General features: G+C 58.5%; 1 protein-coding gene across 4 annotated transcripts in view; it reads right to left on the reverse strand.

Moving 5' to 3' along the window:
• BEGAIN (brain enriched guanylate kinase associated) overlaps positions 1-13,006 on the reverse strand; it is a 44,559-nt gene extending 31,553 nt beyond the window's left edge. For 2 of the 4 annotated variants that reach the window (XM_025870431.2, XM_073895888.1), the window contains exon 1: positions 12,128-12,252. In XM_025870431.2, the coding sequence (XP_025726216.2) occupies positions 12,128-12,169 (42 nt within the window). In that variant the 5' untranslated portion in view covers positions 12,170-12,252. Of the gene's footprint in view, positions 1-12,127; positions 12,253-12,939 lie in introns of those variants that run through there. The other 2 variants (XM_073895893.1, XM_073895890.1) reach the window with 2 other exon arrangements.
• Positions 13,007-17,442: the final 4,436 nt, after the last annotated feature.

Raw genomic sequence — 17,442 nt, forward strand, 5'->3', positions numbered from 1 at the left:
CAAGGGGGCAGGTGCACAGGTCCAGGAGATGTGAATCTGGGAGCGGCCGGTGTAGACGCAGCACTAAAAGTCACAGGACTGGAGGAGCGCCAAGGGAGTGAGCGTGGGGCGCAGAGGTGCTACTTCAAGGTCAGGGTGCATGGAGGGACCGAGCCTGCCAAGGACGCTGAAAAGGAGCAAAGGCAGGTAGGAGGAGAGCGGGGTTTTCCAGGAGCAGGGGGGAGAGCAGCACTCACAGGCTGTGCCCTGGGTAAGAAGCTGGCTTTGCGTCCCTCAGCATCCCCCACAGGGCTGGCCTGTGCTGGGCACGCAGCAGGTCACCTGCCCATACCTTCGCTGCAGGACCAAGGGGAGCTGTGCGCTCCCCCGTCCCTACTCGATGGAGTGGAGAGGGTGAGCGCTTGCCCAAGATCCCTCCAGCAAGTTGGGGTGCTGAACACAGGCCCTGGCTTGGCACTGCTGTCCCCAGATGGGGCCAGGAGTGTCCGTCCCCCTGGGATTCCAGAGGCCTGGCCGCGTCTCACTCCCCACGCTGCCCGCCTCTATCAGGGCTCCATGAGTAGCCCCAGGCAGGGCCTCGGGTTCCCAGCTGAGTGCGGCTGCAAGCTGGCCTCCAGAGCTAAATCTGGCTTGCCAGCATGTTGTATTTGGCCTGCAAGAGGTTTTAAAAATTTTTTAAAAAACATTTGAGCCAACATTTAAAAATTGGGAGAGTTTACATTTTAAATTCCGTATTTTTGGCTTCTACTGAAAATTTGCAAGATCTGGCAACTCCGGCCCACATTCCCACGTGGCAACAGTTGGGGAGCTGGGAAGCAGCTGCCCCCCCTCGGAGGCCCCTCGGGGGGCCCCCACTGGGGAGAGGCATCATCCACACCTAACTCACCTGACAGCTTAGCTAGACTTGGGGAGACTGAGGCCTGGAAGGTGGAGTGACGGTCGGGGTCACTCAGTGGGAAAGCCCCTGGGACAGGATCTGGGGGCCCCCAGGCCTGGCATCAGGAGTCTTGTCACAACCCCACCCGGGCAACCTCAGAGCCCCCAGCCTGCTTCTCTTTCCATGACCCTGGCCCTGGCCCTCCTGCTCTCTTCTTCTGACCTCAGGAATTGTCTGGTTCATGTCATTCATACTGTCATTCAGGCCTGTGGGCAGAGAGAGCTGGAGATCTCAGAGGCCTGCCTTCCTTGTGGCTTCGTGTTCACTAGACAATGAAGGGGAGGACCAGGGTCACCCATGGCCACTCAGCCAGATGGGTCAAAGGCTGGACTAAAATCTAGGTCCCTCCCCTGGTTTGTAGCTGCCCCCCCCCCCCCGAGGTGTTAATGGTGAAACTCCAGGCATTATCCTCAAAAAAGGGCTTTCAGGTTAAGGACTGGAGGCCAGGGGTCTGCCCTGCGACCCTAAAGCTCCACCCCCAGCCTAGGGGGAGTTCTGGAGACACAAGCCTGTCCAGGCTGGGAGGGCAGGAGACACGCAGCCGAAGGACCACCATCATGACCTTCATCACTATCATCATGCCAGGGACTGAACCTCTACTGCGTGCCAGGCATCTTTACCCATGACCTCTGACCCTCCCACCCCCACACACCAGTGAGGACATGGAGGGCTCCGCTATTCTCTGAGTCTGCTCCTGGTCTGTGAAACAGGCCTGATCCTGGTGTCTCTCGGACCCGCCTATTTTGAGTATTTGATGTGAGGCTGGAGCAGAGGGGACCTGGGGCAGATGCTCACCATGCCTTTTGGCCCTGGGGGTGCAGAGTGTGTAGGGCTGATGCCCCCCGCCCCCTCCCTGGGGAAGGACACTCTCCAGGCGTCAGGACGGAGCCCTGCCCCCTGGCACCCACTGCTGGGCCCCGTCGGGTCCCCACAGCCCTGTGCCGCCTGGCAGTCCTGGGAGGCACATACAAGGAGCCTTGAGACGCGGAATCCTCCAGAGGCCTGGGCGTCATGGGGCTCCCCCAGGACCCAGTGTCCCCAGAGTGAGGGCTGCTCCATGTGCAGGGCTGAGTGGCAGAGAGACGGGGGTCCCACAGGGCCAGGCCCTTGTGGAGGAGAGCACCTGTTGGGTACATTCCCTGTGACAAGGCAAAAGAAGGATCATGATCATTCCTGCCTTTTCTTCATGGCCAGGAAAACCGAAGCCCAGAGCGGGTGGGTGGCCTGTCCAGGTCACCCGCAGTGGATCCTTGCACCGAGCGTACCCGAAGCTGAGGACTCCGGGGCTGAGCTCGGCGCAGCTGGCCCCAGCAGCCGCAGGGGAAGGCTGCCTACTGGCCATGTTGCTCCCGGCTCACCCTGGAGAATGAGGCAGGTCCGGGGTGGGGAGGTGGGGGGGGGCGGTGGGGGTACGAGCGAGGAGCAGGGGGGCAGAGGGAGAGGTGACGACTGCCTGGGTCTCACCCTGGCTCCTCTGCCATGACCTGTCTGAGACTCAGTTTCCTCCTCTGGACGTTGGGAGCATAATGACGGCACCAACCTCCTGGGGGTGCACTGCGCTTGGGATCACGAGTTAGAACAACACCCAGACTTTTGTTTTTAAAACAACCTCTCCCTGTAGGGAAGCCATCCTGGGAGGGTCCTGGTCACGAGCTCCGCCAACCTGGCCCTGCGGCCCCCACCTCGGTCCTGTGCCTGGAGGAGTCCGGATGGGGCTATGTCCTCAAGAGCCCATAAAGCCCCATCCTGGCCCCAAGGGACACAGATGGTTTGGGAGACAGAGGTCAGCACCAAGGTGGGGGTGCTGCTCTGCACACCCAGGTCCCTGGGACAGCTACGTGGGGCTCACGTCTTGCTGCCCATCGGTGAGGCCAAGGTGTCTGTGTGCCCAGGGGCGTGGGGGCAGAGGTGCTGAGAAAGACACCTGCTTTGAGATTTGAAGACCTCGGTCCTAGCCCAGACCACCCCCCCGCCATGTGACCTGGGGCAAGTGGCATCCCCTCCGAGCCTCAGTTTCCAATTCTATAAAATGGGGGAATTAGTGAAGGACACAGATCCATCTATCTGCCCGACAGGACAGTGACGTATTATCTCACATGGAGGGGTCTGAGGTTCAAACATTCAAAGGGATAATCATATGAAATCCTGTGGTAAAACATGGAGGCAAAAACTCATGCGCACTCGGGTCAGACTGCCCCAAGCCAGAAATTTCACCTTAGAGATTCACTCTTTTGGTTCTTAAGGTCTTGCCTATTACAGATATGCTCAAAGGGGTGTGAGGAGGGAACGCGGAGGGGGTCAGCAAGGACTCACGGAGAAAGGACGCATGGAAGGAGGAGGGAGGGGACCACAGCAGACCTCTGCCTAGCTGCCCGCTGGAGGATGGGCGGAGGCTGAGACTCACCCGGCTTGGAGGCTTCTGGGGGGAGGCAGCTTGGCCTCCATGCTTGCCGCTGCCTATTCGAGAACCACTAGTCTCCATGGCCCGGCCTGACCCCGCTCTGCCGGCAGCCTCAGCTGAGGACAGCGGAGGGTTCAAGGCCAGGGTCTTCTCTGGGGCTGCAGCCCCTGTGAGGGGCTCCTGGGCAGGGCCTGGGCCTTGCTCCCCTGGGGAGGGCTCCGGGCTGCGGCCTCTGGGCCCCCGGAAGGCCTCCAGTGTCCTGGGGTCGAGCACTCGCACAGTGACTTCATCCAGGAACCTGGAGAAGGGCAGCCTGGCCTCCCGTCGGCGGCCCAGCCGGGCAAGGGGTCCTCTGGCCGTCAGGGGCTCTGGGGTGGACCGCAGGCCGGCCGATGCCTGTGTCTCTTCCTGGCCCGGCCGTGCCGCCCAGCTGGGGCAACATGTCTGGCCCTCGGGGCTCTGGCCCAGAGCGGGACTTGGTTTGCGGCTTTGAGGGTCCTCTCTGCATGCTTCCTTCCTAGGGGCTTCGGCCTGGGGCTCCAAGAAGGAGCTGCGGCCATCTTGCCTGGGGCTGCCAGGGTCCGGGCTCCATGCCTGGGAGTCGGCCCCCGAGAGCATCCTCCTTAGTCAGTCCAAGGTCAAGCCTCTCCAAGTACCTCGTGGACCCCCACTTCTCTCCTCCCGTGGGACTGGGATCCCCACACCCTCTTGGGGGGTGTTCGGGGCCATCCGTCCCTCATTGGCCAGAGTGATCAGCTGAATGCCTGCCTGCCCATCGATCCAGAGAGCACGTGGCAGGGGGGTTCCCACCCCCTAAATTGATTCTCACTAAGTGGGAGCTGGGCTTCAGGGCTTAGAAAGTGCTACAGAGAAGGTCATGTCCTGAGCTCTGTGTCTGTCTGGGGAGGCAGCCTGCACTGAATGGGCACCTGCTGTGTACGGGGTGGGGCGGGGCCTCAAGCACGCCACTCATGTCTCTTCATCTTCTCTGGCAGGTATGGTGTTGGGTGCATGGGGATGGAGACAGGCAGCACAGAGACAGCTGTAACAACTGCCACGACAGGGCGAGCACAGGGCCTGAAGAAGGGGAAATTAGAACATCACTGATCTGGCCAAATGGGAGGGAATGGTGGAGACTGCTGGTTGCCTACTGTTCTCCTATTCGTCCTTAGTAAAGAACTCATTTTATTCCGGAAGCAAGATACTCAGCTAAAAGACTGCATTTCTCAGGCTCCTTTGCAGTCAAGAGTAGTCAAGGAGATATAAACAGAAGTTATTGGGTGTGACTGCAGGCAGAGCTCCTTAAAAGGGATCAGACAGCTTGCATGTGCTTCTTTTGCTCCCACACCCCACCCTCCTGCTTCTTAACTGCAACATGGAAGTGATGGTTGGAGCTATTGCAGCTACATTGCACCATGAGGCAAACTTGTGGCAGAACCCATATACAAAGGATGGAAGAGCAGAAAGACAAAAGGAACCTGGGTTCCTGATGGTTACTGAGTCATCACATCAGCCCTGAATCATCTGCCTTTGGTGCTTTAACTTGAGAGAAATAACCCCCTGTCTATGTGAGCTGTAGTTACTTCCAGTTTCTGTTATTAGCAGCTGGTGTGCAATTCCTCAACAATACACAGGGGATAAGACAAGGAATAGTGGTTGATAATGCAATGAGGGAAGAGCCTTTGGCTCATGGGGCCCCAGGGTGTAATTAAATGGGGAGTAGAATGGAGGAGATTAACCCAGAGGAAAGGCCAGAGCCAGGCCTAGGCACTTTCTCCTTTGTGTGGAGGAAGATGTGCCTGCCTCCGGCATCTCAGGAAGATAGGAGGCAGGACTCCTTCCTGGGATGCACCTGCATGAGTCAAAGGAAGTCTCATTGGGGGGTGGCAGCCCCAGGCCCTTGGCTGGCCAACTCCTGGTCACTACCACCACCTGGGCTTCTGGTGCTGCTCAGAGCATGGCCTTGACTCTCCTTGGCAGTGCCTACTCACAGTTGTGAACCTGGGGCCCCTGCCCACTTGGTGGTGCCTAGATGTCTCATATCAAGTGCTAGGGACTCCCTTTTCTGGACTCAATTAGACACCTCTCTGAATGCCCCCACAGCATCTGTGACTGAATGTCTGAACAGATCCATGAGCTCAGCTCCACAGGAGCTGCCTGGACCCCTCCTTCTTCCTCTCCCCTCCCTCCCCCACCACCATCCCCATCTCCATCACAATCTCGATCACCGTCACCATCAATATCCATCTCCATCACCAACTCTGTCTCCGTCACCAAGCTGGCAATTCAGCTTCTCTCAGACCTGATGACATCCCTCTATCTCCAACATCACCTTGCCGGTCCCAGGTGCCACCATGTCTCACCTGTATACCTGCAATTACCCCTCCCTGGGCCCCTGACCCTATGCTGGTCCAGCTTGGTCCTTCCCACAAACATACCAGTATGAACTTTAAAATTCACAGACCAGATAACCAGACATTGTCACATGATCATATGCCCTGCAAGGCCCTGCCAGCCCAGTGTCTTCTCTAGAGATACCAAGGTCTCTTCTCTATCCTGAAGGGCCCCCTGGAACCTCCATCAAGTTCCTAACAATGCTAAACTCTATCTGGTCTCAGGGCCTTTGCATGTGTTGTTCCCCCGCCAGAATCACCTCTCCCTCCCTCTCTCTTTCCCTTTGTCTCCTCACCTAATTCCCGTTTAACTTCAGGGCCCAAGTCAACAGCCTGTCCCTTGCAGCCCCCAGATCAGATCAGGTCCCCTTGCAACAGCCTCTTGTCAACCCTGCTCTTCTCATAGCACAGCCCCCAACCACAAAGGGTACAATGTGCAATCACCTGTTTATTCTCTGTGTCCCCAGGAATGCAAGCTTTTCTCTGTCCTCCCTCTCTACACAGGCCTAGGCACATAGTAAGTGCTCAGGAAGTAGTTCTGGAGTGGACCCTTTCTGGGCTGAGAACTGGGAGGGAGAACATGGGGGAGCAGGGCTATCAGGCTCTTAGAAAGCCAAGCGTCCTTCCAGCCTTGCAGTCCCCTGATAGCCACTCCTTGACACCTGGATAGCCCCCTTGGCAGCAGCTGTCCAGCCCCTGCCCCATGACCATCTCCATGACCATCACCATCTCCATCTCCATCATTATCACCATCACTATCTCCATCACATCTCCATCATCATCACCATCACCAACTCCAACTCAATAACCATCTCCATCCCCATCACCATTGCCATCTCGAACTCCATTACCATCTCCATCACCACCACCATCATCTCCATCACATCTCCAACACCAACTCCATTGCCATCACCATCCCATCTCCATCACCACCTCCATCACCATCACATCTCCATCACCATCACATCTCCATCACCATCCCCATCACCAGTTCTATCCCCATCTCCATCACTACCACCATCTCCATCACCACCTCCATCACCATCACCAACACCATCTCCATCACCATCACCAACTCCATTGCCATCACCATCCCATCTCCATCACCACCTCCATCACCATCACTTCTCCATCACCATCTTCATCACCATCACCATCCCCATCTCCAACACCATCCCCATCTCCATCCCCATCCCCATCTCCATCACAATCTCGATCACCATCACCATCAATATCCATCTCCCTCACCAACTCTGTCTCCTTCACCAAGTCCATCTCCATCAGCATCCCCATCTCCATCATTGTCTCCATCACCATCTCCATCTCCATCATCATCCTCATCTCCGTCACCATCGCCAACTCTATATCCATCAACCATCACCATCTCCATCATTATCACCATCTCCATCACCAACTCCATCTCCCTCACCATCCATCTCCATCACCAACTCTGTTCCATCACCACCACCACCCTCACCACCACCATCTCCATTACCATCTCCATCACCATCACCACCACCATCTCCATCACTTTCACCATCACCAACTTCATCTCCATCACCATCTCTGTCAACATCACTGTCTCCATCTCCATCACCATCACCATCCATCTCTACCACCATCTCCATCACCACCACCATCACCATCTCCATCAGCATGACCATCACCAACTCCATCTCCATCACCATCAACATCTCCATGGCCATCACCCCACCATCTCCATCACCATGTCACCATCTCTATCACCATCACCATGTTCATCACCATCATCATTTTCATCACCACCACCACCACCATCACCATAACCCAGCTCCATCACCATTACCATCTCCATCACATCTCCATCACCATCTCCACCATGACCACCATCATCACGATCTCCATCTCCATCACTATCTCCATCTCCATCACCATCTCCATCTCCATCACCATCATAAATTCTATCACCATCCCCATCTCCATCACGACCACCAACATCACCATCCCCATCACTAGTTCCATCACCATCTCCCTCACCATCCCCATCTCCATTACCATCATAAATTCCATCACCATCAACACCATCTCCGTCACCTCAACATCAACATCTCCATCACCATCAACATCACCACCACCATCTCCTCAACATCAACATCACCATCTCCATCACCATCACCATCACCAGCAGGAGGTGGCAGAGCTAAGGTCAAATCCCTCTCCAACACTCCCAACAGGACCGTGGACAAGTCATGTCCCTTCTCTGTCACATGCAGATGGATGCCCCATTCAAGGACAGTGGTGGGAAGTGGTGTGAGAACACAGGTGCTGGGCGCCTCTATCACAGAGCCTGGCATCTAGTAGGACCTCAGGACTCATAAAACACAGAGCTCTAATGTGTCCCATCCCCTGTGTATGTGTGGTCACAGGAGTGTTCTAGGGACTCTGGCCAGCTGGTCCTCTGAGCTTCTCCTAGAGTTACCGGCTGCATCAGACAAGTTCCCGTTGTCATAACAACCCACGGGCTCCCTGCCGCCTGGGCCCAAGGCCCGAGAGGATGCTGCCGGCTGCCGAAGCCTGCATCCTGGGCCTGCTCACCTCTCAGCAGCCTGGGCTGCCATTCCTGAAAGGGCTCCACAGCTCCTAGCTGGCGGCTCCTGCCTCTTGACTCATCTGCTGCAGTCCCACCTCCTGAGTCTCTACTGTGTGTCAAGCTCCGTGCTTATCGTGCACATGCATCATGGCCCAAATCCTCACCCAGCCCTGTGAAGTGGGATGGCTGTGAACTCAGTTTCATGCTAAAAGAAGCAGTCTCAAGGAGGCCAAGTGACTTGTCCAAGGTCCCATGACTCTGACACTGCGACCCAGGAGGGGAACCCCATAGGTCAAGTACTCACCCTATTTCCTCTCCAGCACCCCCTCAGCCCTTCCACCACTGCCTGGCCCTTCCTTGATCTCATGGGTGTGAAGCTGGCCTCTGTGAGCTTGGAGGGAGCAGGGACACAACTTCCTGTTGCCTCTTGGGCTGGAGCAGGAAGACCCGGTTATAGGGTGATGGTGGGACCCTGCAGGATGGGCAAGGCATGCTGGGCACCCACTAACGGTTCCAGACATCACCACACTTATTCTCACAGTAACCCTCTGAGCTAGGATTTGCTACCGCATTTCACAGAGAAGGACTTGGGTTCTGAGGAGGGGTCATTGGTCAACAGCCATGGCTTGCCCTAGGCCAAGGACTGCAATGAACACTGGCAGGAGTGCAGTCCCCTTCCTGGGGCCTCCCTCATGCCAGTGCAGAAGTTTCTATTACGGTCGCCCTTTCATGGATGAGGGCGTGGAGGGTCTGCGAATTCTCATACTTGTACTTTTTAACCACCCTGTCTTGTTGCTTCTGGATGTTTCCCCGCTGGCCTGAGAATTCTAGAGGACAGGGGCGCCTGGGTGGCTCAGGCCGTTAAGTGTCCAACTCTTGGTTTTGGCTCAGGTCCTGACCTCATGGGTTGTGAGACTGAGCCTCATGTGGGGCTCTGAGCTCAGCAGGAGTCTGCTTGGAGAGTTTCTCCCTCCTCTTCTCCTCCCTCCACTTGCTCTCGCTCTCAAATCAATCAATCAATCAATCAATAAATCAATCTTTAAAAAACCAAAAACGAATCCTAGAGGGCAGCCACAGCCCTTAGCTCTCTTGAGTCCTCAGTGTCCAGGCGCATGCTCTGTACCATTGGAGTTTGCACCCTGGATTCTGCCCCAGCCTTTCTTCCTCAGAAGCGGTGTGCACTTGAGCTATCCAAACCTTCCAGGAGGTCTCCCTGGGCACGGAGATCCCTGCAGGACTCCCTGCTGGTCACCTGTCTTTACAAGAGGCTACATAGATACTTCATCCTACAACATGTAATTGGAGAGGCCTAATGGCCCCCTCCGTCTCTCCAGCCCTGCAGCCTCCCCACTATGCTATCCTGGAACCGGAGCACTGGGGGTCATGCGAACAAGACACCAGCATCTAGGGATCAAGATGCCCCACCCATCCAACCAACCAGCCTGCAGCCCATCCATCCCTATAGCCATTCGTCCGTTAACATGTGTCCATTTGTGCACTGATCCACACTTCCATGCCTGTATCCAAGCATTCATTAACATACACTCATGTACCTATCCATCCGTTCTTCTTGCATCCATCAGCTTACTCCTATACCCACCATTTTATTGACAGTTGAGTACCCATCCATCTGTCCCAGCATCCAAGCACTGACTAATCCATTTAGTATCCATCCGTTTTCTCAGGCCTGTATCCTGGTATGTATTCCTGTATCCATCCACCCCTTTATCCATCTATCCATCTGTTGACATCTGTCCATCCATTTTAGATCCTTCCATCCATACTCCAATAGGACGTATGTCCTCCTCCGATCCTGGTACTCTCCTCTCTTACCCCCAGCTCTGGACCCACGCCGCACCTCTCACACTCCACTACCCTAACCTGTTCAGCTCTGACTCAGCCCTCGGACCTCACCTCCTGGGATTTGAGAAACTATTTATGGACTGTCTCCAAAACAGGACACAGATTCCTGGGCTACTCTCATTTCATTTCATTTCATTTCATTCTTCAACATCAATGCTAAACTGGACATCAAGTGCCTACAGGAGCAGGGGCACTCCTTCAGAGTGCTGTTGTGGGGATGATGCCTGAAACTGCTGATCCTGGGCTTGGCACACAATAGGTGTTCAATAAATGGCGAGGATCGTGGGCCAGACTCTGTGCCTGAGTCCCTGCAAGTGAATGGGAGATGATCTAACAGACTGCTTGTGACTCACTTCCCACCCAGACCTGGAAATGTCTCGCATCCCACCTTAGCCCATGGAAAGTCCATCCCATAAGACAGGCTCCTGGCAGCCTTCACCCTCCTCCCTCAGCATTCCAGGTGTGAACAGCTCCAGGTTCTGAGGATCAGCAGAGCACAGAGCTATAAATACGAGCCAGCAGCTCGGGAGGGTCCTCCACCGAAGCACAGCCGCCCCTCGCCCAACATCGTTGTGCTGAGCAGCCGGGAAGAAGCTGCATCTGCCACTGTGCTTGCTTTTCTGTGCCGCCCTGATTATACTTAGAGTCGGGAAAATTAAGGGTTTTCGGGGACGCTGCCAGGGCCCTGGCTGCTGCCTCCCCGCCCTGCACGTCACAGATGCCAGGCAGAGCCGCCTCCATGGGCCACTTGCCCCAGCCAGCAGGGCCATGCTGGGCCTGGCTGGATAGCACACCACAGTTTACAAGGGGCTTTCTCCCACCGTCCCCCGGACCCCAGGTAACAGAAAGGGTATTTGCTGTCATTGGTGGGTGGTGGAACTGGGGCCCAATGAAGGGAAGCCATCTGTCCATGGCCCCTAGAGATGGAGGGCATGGGACCCCAGAAGGAGCCAGGCCCAGGGAGATCCTGCCCCACAGAGCCCCAAATCCTTGACCCCTGCTGTGCACAGCGGGCGCCCGAGGCCCTGCAGGACCCATTTGCAGTTGCTCCTCATTCGGCCACCCCCACTCACTTCTGGGTGCCTACTCGCTCCCATCCCGCTCCTCAGGAGACTCCAGGAGGTCGCCCACGCTGTTCCTGCCCCAGAGGAACCACACTGGGGATGGGGTGGGGCACAGACGAGGAAGGAAACACCTCTAAATCAGGCAGGAAGCGGAAGCGCTAGGGCAGAAATTCCCATCCAACGCGCCGGGGTTCGGGAGGGTGGGAGCGCCAGCTGAGCGGCCCTGGGCCTCAGTTTCCTCGCTTGTAACTGAGGGGAATGTCAGCACCTGCCTTGCAGGTCCTGAACGAGACGGAGGGTCTCGGGCTGGCGCGCGCCCACGCGCTGCAAACGCTCGGTGAACGGGCCCGGGGTCCAGCCTCCTTCCGGCCACTCGGCCTTTGGGGCGGCCTCCCCGAGCCGGGTCTGGCCCTGCCCCCTGACGCAGGGCAGGACGAGGCCTGCCGGCACCCGGCCACCTGTCCCCTGGCCTCGCCCCGGGCCCCCGCCCCACCCTCGGCCCGCCGCAGGGACGCGCGGGTCTGGGGGGCGATCGCCGGCAAACCGGACCCAGGCGCTCGGGCCGGCGGGGGGCGGGGAGGGGCAGAGCGGCGCGCGGAGGCCGAGTCCCCGCCCCCGCCCCGAGACTGCCCGGTTCCCAGGAGTGACCAGCCGGGCCCCCCACCCCCACCCCCACCCCCTTCCCGGGGCCAGCGAAACCTCCGCGGCGGGGCCCTGGCGCCCCGGCACCGGAGGGGGCGCCGCGGGCAGCGGAGAGGAGGCTGGACAGCCGCCTCCCCCCCCACCCCCCCTCCGGCCGGAGCGGGGGTGCGGAGCAGAGCCCGCCCCGGGCGTGGGTGGCGCCCGCCCCGCCCCCCCGCCGGTGCCCGCGCCGCGCCCTCCCCGCTCGCAGGTACTCACCGCCCGGCGGAGCCGGCCCGGCCGGCGGCCGCCCGTCCACATGGCCTCGGGGCAGCCGTGCCGCTCGCCGCCGCCGCCGCCGCCGCGCTCGGGTCCCGCCGCCCTCCCCACCGAGGCCGAGCGCGCCGGGAGCCGGCGCGGCCGGGGCTCCCCCACCCCCCGGCTTCCCGCAGGGAGCGCCCGCCCCCCGCCCCCAGCCCGGCTCCCCGCCAGCCCGGGCCCCGCGCAGCCGCGGCTGATTCAGCGGCTCCCCCCCGCCGCGCCGGGCCGGGGCGCACTCGGGGGGCGCGGGGCCGGACACCCGGCGCAGGGGTGCCGCGGGGGGCGCTGGAGCGGGGGAAGGAATGGCGGCGGGGCAGGGAATGAATGAACGCGTGCGAGCATGAATGGCGGAGCGCATGAATGAATGAGTGCCTGGCGTGCGTGCGGGAGGAACGAATGAATGAGGAACGAATGCACGAGGGGAACGCGGAGGGAAAGAGTGAATGGGCCCTTAAAGCCGGGAAACCTTAGGAACTGACCTGTCCAACCCATTCATCCGTTCGTTCACTCAGTTCCCAACATTTATTGGACACCTACTGTATACCAGCCCTGCTCTAGGCCTGGGAACGCCTCAGGGAACGAAGCCAAATTCCTGAGCTCCTGGAGTTCACAGTTTACAAATAAATGTAGAACCTGCGGGAGTGGGGGCGGCGAGGGGGGGGCGGGGAACGAAAGGCTTGACTCGGCCAAGCTAAGCTACCTCTCTCCGGGCCCTTACTTTACCGCACCTCCAGCCCAACCTCAGTGCCTCCTTGGGTCACCGCAGGTACCTCTCCCGCCTTCCTTCTCAGCGGAATCCAGACACCTGGGGGCCAGGGTAGCCAAGTGATGGGGGAAGAGCTTCCTTACTTCCTGAGCTCTCAGAAGGGAGACGTAGCTTCTGGAGCGTCAGTGTTGCTCCGGGAACCTCCAGGTGGAGCACCTCCTTCCCTGCCCCCAGCAGAGTCCCACGCTCGCCCAGTCCTGGCCCTGAGAAATCAGTGTGTGGGATGAACCCCTCACTCTCCCCCCTGAGACATTGGGACAGGGTGATTCTGATGGCCCAAGCCAGGCTGGAACCTCAGCAAGAATCAGCCTCAGTTCTGAGGACATCAGAGCTCCCTGGGACTAATCTGCCAGCCCAGCCCGCTCAGTAGCAGCTAGCCTATGAACCCAGGAAAACGTCCCGGGGGGTGGGGGGAGGGCGAGCCGGGCAGAAAGGATCCTGCGTGTTGGAAAGAGAGGTTACAAAGCATATGCACTTTACTCCTGTCCTCCCTCAGGACCTATGGGCTCATAGTTTACACATGTTTATATCATTCCCAAGCACATGGCAGATTAAAAATGCTGCCAATGAATACTTTATATATTTTTTCACTGTGGTAAAGGACACATAACATAATATTTTACCATTGTAACTGCCTTTAAGTGCACAGTTCAGTGGCATGAAGCACACTCCCATTGTTGTGCAACCGTCACCACCGTCAGTCTTGTATTTTATATGTCATATACTTCGCAGTTTCTACTCCACTCAGTTAATTAGGGGAGTAGGTTGCTACGTTCAGGCACAGGACAGCGCTGAGAGAAGGAGCTGGCGGCAAGGGAAGCAAGAAAAACAATCCACAGGAGACAGGAAAGTAAAGGAGACGGGGAGAGCCAAGAGCCACTGGAGGCTTTGGTTTCTAGGCAAAGCCCCCCTCCTCTGCCTCGGGCCCCGGGGACATTTTTGGATAACACGTAGGGGAAGGGAGGTTCAGGGAGCTTTCCAAACCCCCAGGACAATCAGGGATGCCCTTTTGCCTCTGCGCTCAGAGGGTCGGGACAAAAGGAGAGGTGGCAGTTTGGTGTGGGCTCTCTGAGTCCCTGTTTTAGGCTCTCTGGGGGACTGGGGTCTTTGTTTGGGGACTTGGTCTCCCCATCATGAGTGGGGGCAGGCTCTGTGATCTCCACTCCCGCTCTCCTGGATCCTGCCCATTCAGGCCGCACGGAGGAGTGGAGCCCAGCCTGCTAACCCCCAACCTGCCTAATGTCCCTGCCCTCCCCGGGCTCCAAGGGGACAACAGTCACGGTGGAATGTGGACGGAGTGTACATGCAGGGCTCTTCCACATTTCCTCCCCAGACACTGGTCCTGTTCAGACAGTGCCAGAATGTTCGCCACCCGCCCTGGCTCGGCTGCTGCGAACGCTGCAGATGGCTGGGGAGGCGGAGGAGGGGCAGGGCGGGGTGGGGGCGGCCCCGCCTCAGCTCAGGCAGCTTGCACACTGGAGCTTGGGCCTGCCTGGGAGGGCCCCAGGAGAGCCCCTCCCGCACACTGCCCCGCCTCTGCCTCCGACCGCACCCTGCCAGCCCTCTCTTCCCTCCCCTTCCCCGGTTCACAATGAGGGGAAGCAGAGAAGGAAGCCGGCTCAGGCTGGGGGTCTCAGTTAATCCCCGTAAAGCCCTTGTGGGGGAGGTGGCACTAGCCTCCTTTGGCAGATGAGGAAACTGAGGCTCAGAGAGGCAAAGTCCCCTGCCTAAGGCCACTTTAGCAAATAGGGACTGAGCTGGGGTTTGAATACCCTCGTCAATCTGGTCTGGTGGTCGCCCCCATTCACGTTTTGTCTCCCACCGGACCCACCTCCAGGTGTCTCTGAGAACACCCAGGGGCGCAACCTGAAGATCCTTGCCAGATGGGCTGATCTGTAGAGGCCTCTGCAGCCTGTGCAGCCAGCCAGAGCCTAGGGCACCGGCAGCAGCCAGGCAGGCTTCCTGGAGGAGGTGGGGTTTTAGCTGCAGGTGGGAGGAAGGGATAAAAGGGGCTGGCCTATAAAAACCATTCCCTGGGGCTTGTAGGTCTCTGGTCCACATGGCTTCCTGCCCTCATTTGGGCTTCTGTTGATCAGCCTGGCCACAACCCCCACCCCCATCTCTCAATCCCATTCCCCGGTTTTATTTTCTTCACTGCTCTAACGCCTCTCCAGTGTTATCTGACGTATTTGTTTGGGTGCCTACGCCGATCTCCCCAGCTGGAGAGCGAGCTCCTACACGGGGTGGGAGGGGGGGTAGATTGAACAAATGATCACAGAATCGATGGAGGGAGGGAGAACCAGGGAGGCTGGAGGCTGGTCCAACGACGCCAGGCTTCTGGTCCCGGTGGCTGAGTGGAGGAGGGAAGGCAGCAGGTAGGGGTCACCGAGAGCAAGGCTCCTGCAGACACCCCTCCCAGGCCCTGGGGCTCCAGAGCCGACCAGTCCTGCTGACCAGGCCTCAGCCCTCCTTTCCCTGCCGCCTCCCTCGGGCTGGAGTTGGAGAAGGCTCTAGGCACATGAGCTCAGGAGACCCTGGGTAGCTGAGGAGCCAGTTCACTCCATGCCCCCCCCCGAAAATGCTATAACTTACGCTCCAGGCTCCCCTGCAGGACCAGGGCTGGACTTCTCCCACATGACCCCTGCCCCATCCTGCTGCCCCTCCATCCCTCACCTGTTTCTCCTGGGAGCACTTTGGGAAAAATCGAGCACTCAGCGTCAGTTTCTGGATGACAACCTAAGACATAAACAAAAGGACAAAAGGGTCCCCGTTTTACTAATAGAGAAATAGGGGAGGCAAAGCCCTGAAGTAAGGGCTCACCGCAGAGCCCTGACCCCCTCCCCACGGTGAAGTGGGTGCCACCGCCCAACGCTTTCCTTCTCTGCCACATAGTGGGCCCTGCAGGTGGGGCTGGCCCTGGCTCCACGTGCCTCCCCCAAACCTGCCGGGACCCATCACCCAGAGCCGAGGCACCTGAAGTCAAGACAGATGTTAGCTGAATGAATGAAGGAACGAATGAATCCTGGAGGATGAACCTCCTTGTGATGGGGAGCCTTGTTCCCTACTCCCTGATACCTGCCGTCTGGTACTCAAGGCCTTCCATGGGCTTTCCTGAGTCTCTGACTTGTCTCTGCTCTGGACAGATGCTGAGGCCCTTCTGCCCCTTCATGCCCCTTCCAGACTACCCTCTTCCCCATTGACCCCCAGGCATGCCCACTCAGCCTCTCTTCCTCCTGTCCCTGCTCAGAACAGGAGGCAACACTCCAGTAAAAGAGAGGCTCATGGGAATGGGCTCCAGGCCCCTGGAATGGAGGGGCGTGCCCACGGAGAGGGGTCTGCACGAGGCCATTTCCTGGCCCTGAGGACACACCGGATTTCATCAGTGCAACTTGCAGTGGCTCTGAATCGTCCAGATGGTAGTTGGTCGTGGATGCCTCCCATGGCTGTCCCCCAGGACAGTGCCAGTCAGCACACAGGGGGCCTGTAATTCCCCGAGATGTCCAAATGGCCAGGGGTCAGGCGCCTGGCTCTGGCCGCGTCTACCGCCAGTGTGCCTCTCTGAGCTCTGTGTCCTCATCTGCAGAATGGGAACCTGCCACCCTCCTGTCTTCTCACGTGACGGTTTGGAAACTTCACCGTGAGCCGAGGGACAGAGCCCTGTCCCGGAGTTTGCAGTCTTGGTGTTGGGGCCAAATAACCGGGGGACCCCAGGGCCGGGGTGCACCCTCCGTGCCAGGCACAGAGCTCCACACACAGGGAGCGAGGCTGCAGCGGGGCCGAGCCGGCTACCCTCCTTGAAGCCTGGGCGACAGAGGTGACCACCAATTTTTCCCACTCCACTGGGCAGGAAAATTATTTCTGCTGATTCCTCTGCCTTCCAGCTGGTTCCTATGCCTGCAAGAGATCCAGAGGCTGCTCCGAGCCGTGGCCGCAGCCCGCTTTAAGTTGCGCAGCGGGCAGGGACAGCGCTCTGGCTGAGGTGGAGGGCAGGAGGCAGGAGCAGCTGGGGCGGCCGGACCCTCGGGCCTCTCAAGCTCCTCTTCCCTGGGCTCTGCCCTGGTGACCTCCAAACCAGGGCGGTGGACCCACTCTGGCTTTCACGCCTAAAAAGCAAGGGACCAGAAAGAAAAGTGCACTGAGCCACTGCCACCTGTGTCCTCTGTCGCTGATCTTTACAGCAGCCCTGTGAGGAAGGGAGTCGTGGCCCCCTGCGAGGGGGAAACTGAGGCATGCGGATTAGGCGGTCGTGCTCAGGAAGTAGAGGCTGGGATTTGAACCCAGATCTGTCTGCCACAATGTCCGAGCTCTTTGCCCGCAACCAGTGGCCTCACTTGACCAGAAACAGGGCCAGCCAAGAGGAGGGGCCTGGAGGTGACATGATGGAGACAGTCCCCGTGCGGGAGGGGCCAGAACTGAGCGTCCACCTTGAGGGGGTCAGACTCAGGGAGGACACAGCCAGACCCCCCGCCTCGAGAGTGCCGGGAGAGTGATGCCAGAGCCGAGGTCC

Source organism: Callorhinus ursinus, unplaced genomic scaffold (genome assembly GCF_003265705.2).
Source record: "Callorhinus ursinus isolate GAN/ISIS: 27379988/994484 unplaced genomic scaffold, GSC_fseal_2.0 scaffold8, whole genome shotgun sequence".
Lineage (NCBI taxonomy): Eukaryota > Metazoa > Chordata > Mammalia > Carnivora > Otariidae > Callorhinus > Callorhinus ursinus.